Here is an 18193-nt window from a genome sequence, read left to right on the forward strand (position 1 = left end):
TTTCTTGGTTGCCCAGGGCTTCCTGAAGAAACGCTCCACGCAGGAAGCTGACGTTTTGCGTCATCTGTACACAACGTCTTTCCCAGACCTCTACCGGTATAGCATTCAGTCCTTAGAATACAAGATAGAGATGCTGGAAGCCTTTGTGATAATGCAGAGCATTAATATGCTGCAGGGCTTGATCCCTTACAAGGTAAGCTGTTCCATGCTTTTGAGAAACAATTTTTGGAAAAGACCCTTGTTATAAGCATGAGATTTTGTTTGTATCTGGGTGTGCAAAGTCAAATGAGCAAATACTTTAGGGCCCTTCATTTGAATACCAGTATTCTAAATTAATACATTATATCAGGCATAGTTGCATAGCACACATTAAATATTATTAATCCCTCAATAAGAATACATAATGCCTTTTGAAGTGCTTTGTACAAAATTCTCCTTCCTTAAATAACAGCAAAGAAGTACACATACTGGCAAGCTTTTCTATTAGTACCTGGTTTGTGACCGTAATAAAGTACTTCAACTATTAGTATAAATCAACTTCTGCTGGAATAAATGCAACACTGAAGTGTCTGTGTCTATTCATATACAAACTTCTGATTCTATATATAATATTGAGGAAATACATGCCCGAACATTCCAAATATGCAATCCACCTTGTGCTAACATGTTATTATCAAGAAATGTGCAACCATCTTTTCCTACTCATGCATCAATGGGTTTTTTAAACACAATATAGTCGGGTCACAAGGGAGGCCGACCAAAGTCTGATTATATACAAAGGCAGGCAAAAAGAGGACCTTGGACAGCTCCAACAGTGCTCTGCTGGCTGAAAGTAGCTGGATAAGTTGTTGTCTCTGCAGGGAGCTAGGCAGCCAACTGAAACCTTAAGTAGACTGACAAGACTTGGAGTGTGATGAGCTCCTCTTCCGTGGAGGAGGTGGCTGGGTTGTGAAAGGGCCCTCACCTTATTTGACCTATGAGGCTAAAGAGATAGAAGGACTTGCAGGAGATTCATCCTTTGAGTCAGAGGACGGTGGTCTATCTGTGTCCGCTGGCTGTCCCCAAATAAGGTATTGTCAACACTCCTCAGGGAAGTTCCCAAGTCTATGACATAAAGTATAACGCTGTCATGTGAACGCCACTAACAACTGTTTTCTAATTCATATTGCATCTATTAATGGTTGGTTTATATCTCTCCCCCATAAATTTTAAAAAGGGTCTCCAGTTTTTGATAAAATCTTCTATCCTTCTCCCCCTCTCTATCTCTTATAGGTAAATACTCTGTTAAGCTAAACTTTCCAGCTGGTTCCCACAATTTCATTAGCTAAGCTAAGGATTATTGTAATAACCTGCAGTCCTATTATTGCATATACCGTATTTTTCGCTCTATAAGACGCACCAGACCAAAAGACTCACCTAGTTTTTGGAGGAAGAAAACAAGAAAAAAAAAAATCTGAATCCCAGAAGCCAGAATAGCAAGAGGGATCGCTGTGCAGTGAAAGCAGCGATCCCTCTTCTGTTGTGGCTTTTGGGATAGCTGCACAGCCTGCATTCGCTCCATAAGACGCACACACATTTCACCTTACTTTTTAGGAGGGAAAAAGTGAGTCTTATAGAGCAAAAAATACAGTATTTAAAGTAGATGAATGAATGAGCAAATTAAGTTAATTCGGATATGTGGAAAATATTAAAAGATAAATTGAAGGAACCGCAGAAAGAGGGGGAAGGAAGCCAAGTTTTGAAATATTAAATTGATTGCAAAATTATTGGAAAGTATAAAATTGAAAATCATAAACAACATAATAATAATATTTTTTTTTCATTAGCTAAGCTTTCATAATAGGTGCACAATAATTTTACCATTTAGTCACTAAAGGCAATGGTGCTTTGCTGTTCAGGAACAGGGTGGAGACATAACAGCAGAGTACCTGGAAAGATTGTATATCTTCTCTTTGATGTGGAGTGTTGGGGCACTGCTGGAACTGGAAGACCGTTGCAAAATGGAGCACTGGCTCCGGAATCACGAAACTATAAAACTTGACCTCCCCAACATCCCGGAAGGAAGTGAAGACACTATGTTTGACTACTATGTTACCAATGACGGTTAGTGAACTCCTGAGAAGTCACTATGTGGGGCTCATTATTGGCTTCAAAAGGTTTAGTATGAATAAGTTATAAAGCTTTTGGGTTATGAAGTTTGCTGGATGTAACATCCAGTGATCAGAGACCTCCAGCTGAAGATCATTCAGATTTGAAAAACCTGTGTTGTTTATACTTGGGTCTTCTCCAGTCGTCACCCTGTCAATTCTAAGACAGTTTGTTGGGACGAGAAGGCAGTGGGTTGCTGTGGAAGTAACGCTAATCCATAATTTAGCTTTATAAGGACTAACACTTCCACCTTGTTCCCTCCTCATGTTCAGCTTGCTGTGCTGTCCGAACCCAGAAAACTGCTACTGATTTTGAATATAGTTAGTAGAAACAGGCCAAACCATAGTTCATCAAGCTGCCTTGTTTCAACAAACCATAGTTAATATTAATCACTGATTCAGATGACATGCTAAACTGAAGTTAATCTAAAATGGAGGTGGAATTTTCTGAAATTCTTGTGGCTGCTCTGTAGGAAAGTGGATGGGGAATAATGCAAGACTGATATTCTGTGTTTGTTTGTGTGTCTCTGTGTATGTGTGTGTGTGTATTTGTCCAGTAGCATCTTAGAGACCAATTAAGTTTGTTCTTGATATGAGCTTTCATGTGCATGCACACTTCTTCACATACACGAAAGCTCATACCAAGAATAAACTTAGGGGTCTCTAAGGTGCTACTGGACAATTCTTAAATATATATATATATTTCTACTGCATCAGACCAACACGGCTACCTACCTGAATCTGATATTCTGTGTGTTTTGCCCTCAAAATGCAAATCTATGTTTAGTGTTACATAAGAAATGGGCCAGTCATATGCTTTTGCCAAGTTGTGCCATGCCGTTTACTCTCATGGGTCATGAATGTCCACCACGCCTAATGGCTTCATGACTTAGTTCTGTTTTAAATTGGACGTAATGTGGATTAGAGGTTTCAGTTGCATCCCTGCTTTTGTAGATTTCAGATCTGGAAAGCTGCCAAAAATGTCTCTTCTTACCTTCTACCTTCTTACACATTTGTTTAAATACAAAGCATGTTTCAAGGAGAATTCACTGCTTTTCCTTTGGACTAGGCAAATGGATGCACTGGAATACTCGCATTGATGAGTATGTATATCCCACCAACAGCACGCCAGAGTATGGCTCCATCTTGGTGCCAAATGTTGACAATGTGAGAACGGACTTCCTTATGCATACTATTGCAAAGCAAGGCAAGGTAATTCTCTGATGTTTCACACAGGGATTTCAGTAATGTTACCTGGTGGAGGGATGATCAAGAGGGCTGGGGATTTTTACTTTGTAAACACAACTGACATTGCTGTATGCAGTTTTATCGAACTCCTCCAATTGTTCAAAGTCCTTTACAACGGTTACTTCCTTGGGTAGGTTTATGAGTCAGGCTAGGCTGAAGAATAGTGACATGTTCACAGCCACAGCTCTATGGCTCAATAAGGATTTGAATGTGGGTCTTTTGCATCCATATCTAGCTCTAGCTATTTCATTGTGCCTACAAAAGATCTAGACAGCATCTTAAAAAGCAGAGACATCACCTTGCCAACAAAGGTCCGTATAGTTAAAGCCATGGTTTTCCCAGTAGTGATGTATGGAAGTGAGAGCTGGACCATAAAGAAGGCTGATCACCGAAGAATCGATGCTTTTGAATTATGGTGCTGGAGGAGACTCTTGAGAGTCCCATGGACTGCAGGAAGATCAAACCTATCCATTCTGAAGGAAATCAGCCCTGAGTGCTCACTGGAAGGACAGATCGTAAAGCTGAGGCTCCAATACCTTGGCCACCTCATGAGAAGAGAAGACTCCTTGGAAAAGACCCTGATGTTGGGAAAGATGGAGGGCACAAGGAGAAGGGGACGACAGAGGACAAGATGATTGGACAGTGTTCTCAAAGCTACCAGCATGAGTTTGACCAAACTGCGGGAGGCAGTGGAAGACAGGAGTGCCTGGTGTGCTCTGGTCCATGGGGTCACGAAGAGTCGGACACGACTAAACAACAACAACGAAATATCTTGTTTTGTCCCCCTTCTGCTTGTCTCAGGTTAGCTCTCCTAGAGTTGATTAACCCATGTGACCAAATATAGCAGATGTTTAGTTGTGCAAATGGTATAGTATGGGATTTATGAGTAGCACTAGAGGTAAGTATGGCGGTTTCAAATCACGATTATTATTTATAGTGTGTGCACGCACCTTTCAGAGTTACACAGAAAACATAGATAGGTCCCTGCTTCAAAGGAGCTTGTAGATCTCAAATAAACAATGGGGAAATGACAGAGAGAGGAAGGGAAGAATGTGGGCAGATGCCATTATGTATACATCCTCTCATTTTCTTACCTATTTTCTTTTTCACTCTTTCTTCCTCTTCTTTCTACCATGGCCACATTCTCCACCTCATTATTTTTTCGGGACTGTTCTTTCTCCTGCCCCTCCTTTCCATGCAATGGTATTCTCAGGCCCAGACGCTTGATTCCTCCTTGACGCCTATTTCTCTACCGTTTTGCATAGGCCATTTTACCTGCTCTTTTCTTCTCTAGTGTAATGGGAATTGGGGTTGCTTGTGTGTAAATTCCAAACTGCTCCGAGCTGGTTGTATAGCTGGACCTTTCCCCGGTTTGACAGCCCTAACAGCGTGACTGTTTCAGTCACTGGCAGAATCCGTCAGTGGGCGTTTCCTAAACTTCTTCCAACATAAGAATTCCTTAACAGCCAATCTCCTCTTCGCTTCTCTGCGCGGAAGCCTTCTGCGCAGAGTGGGCGTGCCAAGCGGTGGTCCTGCACTCTCCTCACTGATCTCACTGGAAGAGTCTCGGAGCCTTCCCTCTGAAGTACTCTCAGCCTCTCCTTTCTTCCTGGTGTCACCTTGGTTTCCTTCCCCAGCGGAAGCTCTCTCTCTCTCCTTGCTGGTTCCCTCTCCGGCATCATTAGGGAGCCTTACCTCTCCACTCGGCTCCAATGTCAGTTCCCTGACATCTAGGACCAGAGGTGCTCTATCAATAGGAGCCAGTGAACCTTCTTTCTCTGCTACCCCTTCTTGGCATTAGAATAGCTCAGCTGCTTAGTGCCAGAGGCTTCATCACAAAATCCCTTTGTGCATTACAATATAGATTTTGCTGGTACAGCTAACTCCATTTTGGTCAGGGATGGGTGCTGCGGAAATAAATTACCGTATTTTTCGCACCATAGGGCGCACCGGACCATAGGGCGCACCCATTTTTTGGGGGGGAAATAAAGGGGAAAAAATTATTTCCCCCCCCCAGGCGCGGGGCTGGGGCGGGGGAAGGTCGAGCTTCCCCCGACCCCAGCCCGCAAACAGGCAGCTCTCTGCAAGCCGTGGGAGCGCTCCGGCTCCTTGCGGAGAGGTCCGCGAAGCCTGGGCGCGCTGAGCTCAGCGCGCGCAGGCTTCGCCATGCTGGCAACTCTCCGCAAGGAGCCGGAGCGCTCCCGCTCCTTGCGAAGAGGTCCGCGAAGCCTGGAGAGCGTGAGGGTTCGGTGCGCACCGACCCCTCTCACTCTCCAGGCTTCAGCGAAAGCCTGCATTCGCACCATAGGACGCACACACATTTCCCCTTCATTTTTGGAGGGGAAAAAGTGCGTCCTATGGTGCGAAAAATACGGTACTAATGTTGCAAGTGATGATGTATTTTTTTTTTGGAATGTTCTTCTTCTTCTATATTACTTGAAAAGAATAATTTTGAGACGTGAGCCTCTGCCAATGCCCTCAGTTCAAGTATTCCCCAACTCATTTGGATTCTCTCCTCATCTCCAGGCAGTGCTACTAATTGGTGAACAAGGGACCGCTAAGACTGTCATCATCAAAGGCTACATGTCAAAATATAATCCTGAAAGCCACATGGCCAAGAGTCTGAACTTTTCATCGGCAACAACTCCTTTAATGTTTCAGGTACTCCTTAGAATTACCTTTCTCTAAACTGAAAGTGAAGTGAGCCTTTTGGTTCACTTCACTGACTGTATACCAGAATGAGATTATTCAATTTTTTTAAATTAAATGTCAAAGGTCCATCTTTCCCATAGCCTGCTAATCTTGTTCTTATGTCTTTGGTGGCCAAATGGCCCCTCTCTTGGGATGCCATCTCTTCCTTATTCATACCATTTAAAGATGCATAAATGCATCCAATTCCCAATTCCTAAATCTCTTCCAGGTCTCCTGGTTGTTTCCATATTCCAGGACATTTCCAGCACTATTTCTGCTTTGCCGACTTTTCTATGGAATGCAGAGCAGCCAAATTTAAATCTCCTTAAGTTTTGCTTAACTTTTTTTTTTGGGGGGGGGGAAGAATAAATAGGATACAAAGGGACACGGGTGGCGCTGTGGTATAAACCACTGAGCCTTGGGCTTGCCGATCGGAAGGTCGGTGGTTCGATTCCCTGCAACGGGGTGAGCTCCCGTTGCTCGGTCCCTGCTCCTGCCAACCTAGCAGTTCGAAAGCACATTAAAGTGCAAGTAGATAAATAGATACCACTTCAGCGGGAAGGTAAATGCTGATTCCGTGCACTGCTCTGGTTTTGCCAGAAGCAGCTTAATCATGCTGGCCACATGACCCGGAAAAACTGTCTGCAGACAAATGTCGGCTCCCTCAGCCAGTATAGCGAGATGAGCGCCGCAACCCCAGACTCTTTCGCGACTGGACTTAACTGTCTGGGGAACTTTACCTTTACCTTTTTAAATAGGATACAAGCCATAAAAGTGTTGCAGGAACCATAACATTGAAACTGGGGAAGAAAAAAATCAAGTGTGGATAAGCCCTGAGTTAAATGGGCTTTAGTCCCGGGAAGGTGTGTAAAGGATTGCAGTCTTCAGGTGCAATTCTATACAGTGGTACCTCGCTTTACGAACTTAATCCCTCCCGGAGGTCCGTTCTTACACCAAAGCATTCTTAAACTGAGGTGCATGCTTTCCCTAATGAGGCCTCCCGCCGCCGGTGTTCGTCTTCCATTCATCTTCTGGGGTGAAGTTCACTAACTGGAACACCTACTTCCAGTTTTGCGGAGTTCGTTGTCTGCAGCTTTCATTAACAGGACTGTTGGTAGACCTGTACAGTTGGTACCTTTGGTTACGAACTTAATTCATTCCAGAGGTCCATTCTTAACCTGAAACTGTTCTTAACCTGAGGTACCACTTTAGCTAATAGGTCCTTCTGCTGCTGCGGCGGCCCGAGGTGCTTGTAACCCAAGGTACCACTGTATTTGAGTTATACCAGTTGAGGAGATACACCAGCAGGATGACCAAAATGGAGCAGAGTCGTGGGCGAGATGGGGTTGGCATAGGAAGGAGCACACTTACATCATATCCAGTTCTCACCCAAACCATGGTCACTCTCCCACCCATTGGCTTTACTGACAGTGGGAGAAGGTGGATTTTCCACTAGTATAGCAGTAGCATTTCTCCCCCACCTCTCATGTAATTGGTGTATAGGTTTGCTTTTAATAGGAATATCTTTTGATAACTGAACTGACTATGAGAGTTCTAATCATGATGTATATAGAAGAAACTTCTCATTTAGGATTTCGCATGGTATACAATACTCAAAGAAACCACAGCTATTGAAAAACCACAACATGTTTTGTGTGCTATCTCCATTTGCCTTCACATTCCTTCATAGACTAAGCAATAACATGTAGAAGGCATTCCTGTCATTTCAAAGGCTTGGGGAGATGCTTAGATTTTAGCAAACATGCATGTTCTTCTTCCAGCGCACAATTGAAAGTTATGTGGACAAACGCATGGGCACAACTTATGGTCCTCCGGCAGGAAAGAAAATGACAGTCTTCATTGATGATGTGAATATGCCTGTAATCAACGAATGGGGAGACCAGGTCAGCTTAAATGAATAGGATATTTCTTTTACACAATTCAATGCATTGATGTGAATCAGTAGTCAGTATGAAGATGATAATATTTTACCAAGATTTTTTTATTTATAACGGAAAATGTTCCAATGTTGCTTCAAAGCAATTCCTCTTCAGTTGACAGAGAACATTGCCTGATTTTATTTGGAATGACAAACATCCTAGGTTAGTTTTAGTTATCCTACAAAGACCTAAAGGGGAAGGAATAGTAGTGTTCTGACACAATCAAATATGCTCATGCTATTATTTCATTCTTATGTAAATACACCATAGTACTGCATGAAACAATATAGGAATAAAAATATATGAGATGAGTCAATTTATTGAAGGAGCTCTGCAAATCTGAAAAACTTAGAAGTTCACTTATAGTGTAACCCTAACCAAGTCCACTCAGAAGTAAGTCCTATTGAATTCAAAGGGTCAGTGGGAACAGGACTGCAGCCATTTTGTTTGTTTAATGCCAAAGTTTTGACTGATTAGTTGCCTGAATTTATATCCCACCCTTCTTCCCAAAGGAGCCCAACGTAGGAGCAAAAACAAAGCACAAAGCGTTATAAAACGCCTCCCATTTCCCCCACAGGTCACCAATGAGATAGTTAGGCAACTGATGGAGCACAATGGTTTTTATAACCTGGAGAAGCCTGGAGAGTTCACCAACATTGTGGACATCCAGTTCTTGGCTGCCATGATTCATCCGGGTGGCGGACGCAATGACATCCCTCAGAGACTGAAGAGGCAATTCTCTGTTTTCAATTGCACTCTGCCTTCTAATTCATCCATCGACAAGATCTTTGGTAATGTGGAGAGCTTTTAAACTCTGTTGTTCGTACTGTATATGCTACTTAAGTTTTCTTTACACTTGATGAAGAGTTTAAGAGACTGCCAACCTCGAGAATTTGCTTCCCTTGTTTATATGAGCAGGGAACCCTGGAGTATTGTTTCTTCCTTAGGCTTTGTATTTACTGTATTTTTCGCCCCATAGGGAGCACCGGCCCATAGGGCTGCTATCCGCAAGCCTAGGGAGCCCGGCGGGAAGTCGCGCCGGTCTCCCCAGGCTTGTGGATATCTTCCCGAAGCCCGGGGCGCGTGGCTCAGCGTGCCCCAGGCTTCGGGATGCAGGCAGCTCCCACCGCCAGCCTCCAAACCAGGTCAGGGAACAGCGGGAAGGCGTGCTCCACCTCCCCACTGTCCCCCTAGCTTGTGGGGCTGGCGGTGGGGGTCAAGTTTGGAGGCTGCTATCCGCAAGCCTTGGGAGCCCGGCGGAAACTCCCGCGGAGCTCCCAAGGCTTGCAGATAGCTTCCTGAAGCCTGGAGGAGGAAAGCCTGCATTCGCCCCATAGGACGCACACACATTTCCCCTTCATTTTTGGAGGGGAAAAAGTGCGTCCTATAGGGCGAAAAATACGGTACCTGTAGCAGGTGTGGCCTCGAGTCTCCTGGAGGCATTTGCTTTGCAGGTTTTTTGTGTGCCATACATCCACTCTCTAGTTTTGCTGTGCTGTTGCCTGAATTGCATCAGTTGATGGTAGCATGGGGCTCTGAGATGCATGGTTTCTCTCTCTCTCCAAACTATCATGTTTGGGTTCTCCAGGTGTGATTGGAGTAGGACATTACTGCAGCCAGAGAGGCTTTATGGAGGAAGTGAGAGCTACAGTCTCCAAGCTGGTGCCACTGACCCGCAAGCTGTGGCAAATGACTAAGATCAAGATGCTGCCGACCCCTGCCAAATTTCATTATGTGTTCAATCTCCGAGACCTTTCCAGGATTTGGCAAGGAATGCTGAATACCACCTCAGAAGTAATCAATGAATCAAGTGTAAGTGGTGCATGTGGTGCCTTCACATATTGCGGATTGGCATCGTGATTTATTTGAGATGCTTCAGGTTTTTTGCACTTTGGGGATACTTTGATGATAAACACAGTACAGTAGGAACCAGAGAAGCAGCCCTGTTCAGTAAACTGAACACTGGTTTACATTCACAAATGATAAAATACAGTGGTACCTCAGGTTACATACACTTCAGGTTACATACGCTTCAGGTTACAGACTCCGCTAACCCAGAAATAGTACCTCAGGTTAAGAACTTTACCTCAGGATGAGAACAGGAATCGTGCGCCGGCGGCAACAGGAGGCCCATTAGCTAAAGTGGTACCTCAGGTTTAGAACAGTTTCAGGTTAAGAACGGACCTCCGGAATGAATTAAGTACGTAACCAGAGGTACCACTGTAAAAGGAAGAAGACCCTGCTGAGTTCCAAAGGTTTACTCTTGGAAGGTTGGTTTTTTCCCCCTGCAGTACAACTGATTATGGTTTCCATGATTTTTGGGAGGCCATGTCTGCAGCTGGAAGGAATGTTTATGGAGCCTGGTGGCCATGCTCCCCCCTCCCCAACCCATGTTCAGTAAGGGCAATGTTTTCTGCCCCCAAGTCTTTCCTACATCACCAGTTAAACTGCAGTCATGTACTTGGGAAGAGGAAGACAACCATCAAGCAGTATTGGGACCCAAAACATTAGATTAGATAAAGAAGCAGCTTAAAATATGAAGTAAAGAAGACAAATAAGGTTGTGTGTGTGTGTGTGTGTGTGTGTGTGTGTGTGTGTGAATTTCCCCCTTCTGATTCTGTTCAAAGATGGCATCCTATCCCTGGCCTTTGACACTTCCTATGTGTTTTTTTTGGCACACTGTATTTCTCCAATTGAAAATTGTTTTGTCTGATTGTAATACACTATTGTATCTTCCCACGGCTGTAACCTACCCTGGGAGCTTATGATGAAGGGCGAGAAAGTCTGCTCAAATTCCTTTCTTCTTAAGCACAGGTGCTAAGAAAAGTTTTTCTATGTAAGTCCATTCACCAAGGAACGGAACACTGTTGCGTTAAACCCTTGATGGCCAATTAGCAAATTAACATGGGTTGATCGTCAGGGGATGCCCTTAGGTGAACATTATGCACCTGCAAATCAGGTCTTCCTCAGTTGTTACCACTTTGTGATGTTTTTATTGTAATGATCATCATGTTTTAGTAGACCACATTCGTGTGTGTGTGTGTGTGAGAGAGAGAGAGAGAGAGAGAGTGAGAGAGAGATTGCTTTTTAAAGAGAGATCTGGATGCTGGGGGAAGAAAAAACCTAATTGGAAGCAAAAAGGAACATTCACTTTTTCTTTTCTCCTTTTTTATCTCTGGACAGGTGCTCATAAAACTGTGGAAGCATGAATGTAAGCGTGTTATCGCTGACCGTTTCACAACTCCTGAAGATGTTACTTGGTTTGATCTGGCACTGGCAAAACTTGTTGAAGGGGAACTTGGCAGTGATAAAAAGACCCTGGTGGATCTTGGCACGGATGCATACTTTGTGGATTTCTTAAGAGATGCCCCTGAAGCTACAGGTAAAAATCTAAACTGAAAACCATCTGTCTGACATAAGGAAAATGAAGGGGTCATGGACAGGGGATGTCTAGTTCTGAAAGACACGGTATCTTGAGAGCAAACGGGGAAATAATAAAATCATAATATTTACAATGTATAATATTGCCTTGATAACTAGGCACTGTGTTGTGATTCTGAGGATGCTTTAGTTGTTTTGCCATTTATTGGGGGAAAAAACCCTCTATTCTTGGCACTGCCAGCTCAGAGTGAGCACAAAAGTGAAGCACTGGGCTGCTGGAGTCAACTAATGTGTTGGTGCAAACAACACATTAGTCTGTCTTGTCACACAGGTAGCTTTTGCTACTTAGGTGTAGTACCAGAGTATAAAGAAGCATGCATAGGCTAGACCTCTATTCAATATAGTTGTTAACAAGGATGGGGGAGAGATTTGGTTGTTTGAATTTGAATGACAATCTGCTGAATCCACGTTTTCCCAAATAATACGAGACACAGCCATCTGTCAAATGTATACCTCTGAATGTTGCAATGGAGTTCTGCAATTCAACACAGGAATGAGTCCATCGTCATAAGCATCAGGCAAAATTACATACAAAAATGTGCACATCAGGAGAAAGGATGGCTTCAAAACCAATGTGGAAACAACAACAACAAATGTGGAAATTGTTATAGGTTGGGGTTGTTATATTTATGTGCCACTCATCTGACTGTGTTGTCCCAGCAACAGCGCACGGCTTCCAACAAAATATTTAAAACACAATAAAACATCAGCAATTAAAAACTTCCCTGAACATGGCTGCCTTTAGATGTCTTCTAAAAGTCAAATAGTTGCTTATCTATTTGACATCCGATGGGAGGGCGTTCCACAGGGTGGGCGCCACTACCGAGAAGGCCCTTTGCCTGGTTCCCTGTTACCTCACTTCTCGCAGTGAGGGAACTGGCAGAAGGCCCTCGGAGCTGGACCATTTGGGCTGACAGTGGGGGTGGAGACGCTCCTTCAGGTATACTGGCCTGAGGCCATTTAGGGCTTTAAAGGTCAGTCCCAACACTTTGAATGTGACGAATTGAACTCAAGACTGGGGGGGGGGGCAGGGAATGAGAAACTGAAAGAATCTGAAACTGACACATTTCATCCATCCCTCATTTTCCCCACAAAAATGCTTTCTATGGAAAAAGGATGTGATTTTCATTCTTTTTCCTCAAAAGAAACATATTTTATTTCAAACTAGGTGTGGAGAAGGACAAATCTGTAAAAGGTAAGCTGCAGGTGCCTGAGTCAGCTGGAATTTAGATATTTGTCTAGAATTTCTTTTTTAAGGGCTTGAGTTCTGTATCCAGTCGTGCATGTTTAGTTTCATAGAAGTCAGTGCATCTTAAGCATGTTTAATATGTTCAGAGACGGTGGTCTTGAATTATCGCTATCACTATTTGCTTTGAAACAACTGTAGCTTAAACAGGGAATAACTTAAGCACATAGCATGTTTGGGCTTACACAACCTTCATCTTGACGGCTGATAAGGGCAGAGCTGTATTTAAGGATTGCTATCCTGTTCAGCAGATGTAAATACTTCAGCTTCGTAATTGATCTTTCTCCATATAGGGAAAGGTAACTGCTTCAAAAATTTACCTCAATGAATAATAACATTTAAGAAAAAGAAAAACTACACAAACCCCTATAAACTGCGAAGTATTCATAGGTTGGCATTTTTATAGGACCTTTCCTATGGTGGAGGAATAAAACCAGAAATTCTGTAATCTGCATAATTTCACACTACAGTGGAACCTTGTTTCTCGAACTTAATCCGTTCCGGGAGTCCGTTCGACTCCTGAATCCATTCGAAAACCAAGGTGTGGCTTCTGATTGGCTGCAGGAGCTTCCTGCACTCAAGTAGAAGCTGTGTCGGACGTTCAGCTTCCAAAAAACGTTCAAAAACACTTACTTCCTGGTTTTCAGCTTTTGGGAGAAAAAACGTACAAGTACCAAGGCGTTTGAGAACCAAGGTACGACTATCAACATTTTAGAAGCTGTTTTAAATAACGGCATGAAATCCTTGATTCAGCTTTTGAGATGAATTTATTGTGTACAATTAGCAGCGGGTTTAGCCCTGCATTTGCATGTTTCAATAGCTACTAACTGTGGGATTTTACTTTCGTTGACTGTTAATGGGAAAATACAGCACCTGCTTTCATATACATGAGTTTATGCTAAAAGTAGTGAGCTTTGGCATGCAAACAACGCACAGCATGTAGAGAAATGTTTCTTGCAGAGCAGCACTCTTTGGAATTTGTACGTTATTTTTGCGGAGAGAGAGGCTTCCTTCTTCCTCCTTTTGCAGCATCCAGGTTGCTCCGCATTGCTTCAAGTGCTCAGTAGCTCCTTACATGAAGCAGCCAAAGTTGTTGGCACTGAAAAAATTAAGAGCAGATGAAGTGGGAAGGGAATTAGCCACTTCTTCCTTGGGGAAGTGAAGTGCAGGAAAATGGCTTGAATACCAGCAAAACAATAGCTCACTTTTAAATCTTCAAGAATGGTTCAGTCTCGTTTGTTTAAAATATCTTTTGCAGGAATGGCAAAACTTCACACTTCACAAAAGCGATTTTTTATTTTTGTTTTAGATCAGATGTTGTTGCTCTCTCCTTAAAGACTCTACTGATTCTTCTCCACCTGCAGCAAGTCGCCCACAGCAATCTATTGCTGCCCTGGGCTCCTTTAATAATAAAAATCTTATTCCTAGCCCTCCCCTCAATGCTTCAGTAACCAAGGTAGCCTGTAGCCTATTCCTTCACTCGACCAACTTGCCTTTTATCTCCCAGCACCCATGTCTCAGAAATTCCAAAACTGTGTGCTGGGACGCACTATTATTCTGTAAAAGAACTGGGAGCACCTTCACACATATAGCCAGTCTGAAACAGGATAGAATAATCTGGAAAGGCAGTGTCTGAGCTAGCCAAAACAACACATGGCCAGTTTTGGGGCATCAAGCCACAGAAACCATGTCTGTGACTTGCAATGGAAACCATGTCTTTATTACCAAATATTTGAGAAGACGTACTCTATCATGTGAAAAGCCTCTCTGTAATTGTCTCCGCTGTCAGAAAACTACCCCATCCAGTATCTTTTTAGCTTTTTGACTTGCTTGTATATAAAATGCAATTATCTCTTGAAATGAATGAATAAAAAACTATCTGAAAGAGCACATTTTAAGCTTTATCCTGATACAAAACAAGCTGAATTTACATACAATTAAACATTTACTGTGACATTTTTCAAAAGAATTTTTTGTTTAAAAAGATAAAAACCAATGCTTAAGCGCTAATATTTTTCCTTGGGGGGATTTTAAATACCACATGTCTAAATTAAACTTTTACTGTACACTTTTCTGCATATTTTAGTGTATAAAGCTAATCCTAATTTGTGCCCCAAAGGGGGAAAAATACATCTATATGCATATTATTCTGTTGGATGGTTGCATAAATTAATAATAAATAATATCACAAGCATGATGCCCTGAGTTTATATCAATGTTTATAGAAGTAATTAGAATAACTAAACTATTTGAGCCAATTTCAGTGAGAAAAATGCATTTTACACAAATGTTTACCAGCAGCTAAAAAAAGTTGAACTAAGCTATTCAAATATTGCAATTAATTAAAAATACAAAGTTTATTATTATTATTATTCCCAAAATGACATAAAGCACACGGTCCTTCTGAGTTGAATAAATCGTTGCAAGCACAGAAATAAGTGCGCATGTTTCTGCAATACAGTAAAGCATAACAGCCATGATTCAGCCAATTTGAAGTATTTTGCACCCCTATTGACTTCAATGAGAAAGTTAAGTATTTAACAGTGCAACTGTATACATGCCTTCTCAGAAGTAAGTCCCACTGAGTTCATTGTGGTTTACTCCCAGGTAAGTGGGTACAGACTTGTGGCCAACATCTCTCTTCATTTAAAGATCCTGAATTGGACATTTTATCCCAAAACAAATCTAGTTAATTTGTTTTGTCAGTCACTTTAAATGTTCATTGAAACAGCCTTTACAATCACTACTGTTATTATTTCTATTACTGTTACTCCCCCTCCACTATTCATAAACAGGTGCTTCTGTTTGGACCAGTAGTCTCTTTCTCAATTCCTCATGGTCAAGAGAAGACATTACAATTAGGACACCAAAGAGCAGAGCAGTAAGTTTTTAAAAAATATTGCCCCTTGTCCTTGATATGAACTTGTCATTTATTTATTTTTTGATCACAGGAGAGGAGCCGGATGAAACAGAAGTTGACATGCCTAAAATCTACGAACCCATTGCCTCCTTTGGGCACCTGAAGGAACGTTTGAACATGTTCTTACAAATATACAATGAGAGTGTCCGTGGGACAGGAATGGACTTGGTGTTTTTTGAAGATGCGATGATTCATTTAGTAAAGGTACCAATGGCCATGGTGATCCATTTCACTTCAGAAATTCTTAATCCTGAAAAGGTTAAGTGAACTAGGCTAGTCTCACATCTACAAACTCCGAAGTTGCTTCAAACAGAAAGAGTGAAAAGGTTATAGACTCTTTTAGATTAAGCCCTTAAAGGGTAAAGGGACCCCTGACCATTAGGTCCAGTCGTGACCGACTCTGGGGTTGCGGCGCTCATCTCGCCTTATTGGCCGATGGAGCCAGTGTACAGTTTCCAGGTCATGTGGCCAGCATGACTAAGCTACTTCTGGAGAACCAGAGCAGCACACGGAAACGCTGTTTACCTTCCCGCCGGAGCGGTACCTATTTATCTACTTGCACTTTGACGTGCTTCCGAACTGCTAGGTTGGCAGGAGCAGGGACCGAGCAATGGGACATCACCCCGTCGTGGGGATTCAAACCGCCGTTCCATATTTAAATGGTGTAGGTCATCCTCCACAGCTTCCAGATTTTTTTGACTTTTTTACTACAGGTCCCATTTCCCCTAGCCAGTGTGGCCAGTGGTCAAGGTTGATGGAAGTTGCAGCCCAAGACGTCTGGAGGACACCAGGTTGGGGGAAGTCTGAAGAGCCGGCAGTGAGAGGGTGGGTGGTAGAAACTTATTGGAGGCAGAGCTGTATGATATCTAAGCTAGTCTGCGGCCCTTAGGTATGGAAGACACTGTCCCATTGCCAGTGTTAATTTGAAATTCAGAAGCCATTCATGAAAGGGAAGGGGAGCTGTCTTGTCCTTCGCGGCAAAATGTCTTGGACAGCTCTGGAGATTAGGTTTAAGGGTCAAGGCAAGGCCTCTGGGATCTGCAATTGCAGGAAAATAATAATAATAATAATTTATTTATATCCCGCCCATCTGGCTGGGTTTCCCCAGCCACTCTGGACGGCTTCCAACAAAATATTAAAATACAATAATCTATTAAACATTAAACGCTTCCCTAAACAGGGCCACCTTCAGATGTCTTCTAAAACCATCACAGGAGCCTGATTAGTACCTTGTGATTAGAACTATGTACCTCACCATCAATCTTGTGGTGTATTGCAGATCTCTCGAGTCATTCGCACTCCTCGTGGAAATGCTCTGCTTGTCGGAGTTGGCGGGTCTGGAAAGCAGAGCTTGACTAAGCTGGCATCGTTCATAGCTGGCTACGACATGTTCCAGATCACATTAACAAGGTAGGTTGTTGAACAAAATTGTGGTTTGAGCATTTAGAATGAAAGAGAATGCATTTGGCTGATATGGAACTTGTTCTCCCTGGCATAGGTCTTGATCAGATCTTCCTTTTTTAAAAAAAAGAAAGAAAAAAAGTTTGATGCAAGGAAAGATGCCATGCCTGTTCAGGATATCAACTAAAGTTTTAACTTGTAAAAATCAAAACAAGGATACACAACAAATTACTAGTAGGGAAGAAAACTCTTTGTGTGCTAGTTCTTATGTTTAAAACATCTTTCTGGAAGAACAAGAACTCTGAGAAGAAAATAATAATAATAATAATAATAATAATAATAATAATAATAATAATAATAATAATAATTTATTTATACCCCGCCCATCTGGCTGGGTTTCCCCAGCCAGTGTGGTGTAGTGGTTAAGAGCAGTAGTCTTGTAATCTGGGGAACCGGGTTCGCTTCCCCGCTCCTCCACATGCAGCTGCTGGGTGACCTTGGGCCAGTCACACTTCTCTGAAGTCTCTCAGCCCCACTCACCTCACAGAGTGTTTGTTGTGGGAGAGGAAGGAAAAGAAGAATGTTAGTCACTTTGAGACTCCTTAGGGTAGTGATAAAGCGGAATATCAAATCCAAACTCTTCTTCTTCTTCTTCTTCTTGTAACAAAAAACTAAAATACAATAACCTATTAAACATTAAAAGCTTCCCTAAACAGGGCTGCCTTCAGATGTCTTCTAAAAGTTTGGTAGTTACTTTTCTCTTTGACATCTGGTGGGAGGGCGTTCCACAGGGTGGGCGCCACTACCGAGAAGGCCTTCTGCCTGGTTCCCTGTAACTTGGCTTCTCGCAGCATGGGAACCGCCAGAAGGCCCTCAGAGCTGGACCTCAGTGTCCGGGCAGAACGATGGGGGTGGAGACGCTCCTTCAGGTATACTGGACCGAGGCCATTTAGGACTTTAAAGGTCAGCACCAACACTTTGAATTGTGCTCGGAAACATACTGGGCTCATGTTCATCAATCTGAAAAATGACAGGTGCCCCAACCTCTTTTCTCAGAAAGTTCTAACCCCCCCCACATTTAGTGAGAGAGAGGGAGAGAGATAGTGATTTTATACCACCCTTTTTCTAACTTAAAGGTTTGTGATGTTTCTTAACGAAT

The 18193-nt window shown here is 42.8% G+C and overlaps 1 protein-coding gene across 2 annotated transcripts in view; it reads left to right on the forward strand.

The window, feature by feature from the left end:
* DNAH5 (dynein axonemal heavy chain 5) overlaps positions 1-18193 on the forward strand; it is a gene marked incomplete at its 5' end in the record, with an annotated part of 169661 nt that overhangs the window by 95963 nt on the left and 55505 nt on the right. For both annotated transcript variants that reach the window (XM_081919101.1, XM_081919100.1), the window contains 10 exons: positions 17-193; positions 1899-2103; positions 3217-3359; positions 5922-6056; positions 7868-7990; positions 8604-8817; positions 9615-9838; positions 11210-11408; positions 15665-15837; positions 16913-17043. In XM_081919101.1, coding sequence (XP_081775227.1) covers positions 17-193; positions 1899-2103; positions 3217-3359; positions 5922-6056; positions 7868-7990; positions 8604-8817; positions 9615-9838; positions 11210-11408; positions 15665-15837; positions 16913-17043 — 1724 coding nt within the window. The remainder of the gene's footprint in view (positions 1-16; positions 194-1898; positions 2104-3216; positions 3360-5921; positions 6057-7867; positions 7991-8603; positions 8818-9614; positions 9839-11209; positions 11409-15664; positions 15838-16912; positions 17044-18193) is intronic.

This window comes from Podarcis melisellensis (assembly GCF_964234715.1).
Source record: "Podarcis melisellensis genome assembly, chromosome: 7".
NCBI lineage: Eukaryota > Metazoa > Chordata > Lepidosauria > Squamata > Lacertidae > Podarcis > Podarcis melisellensis.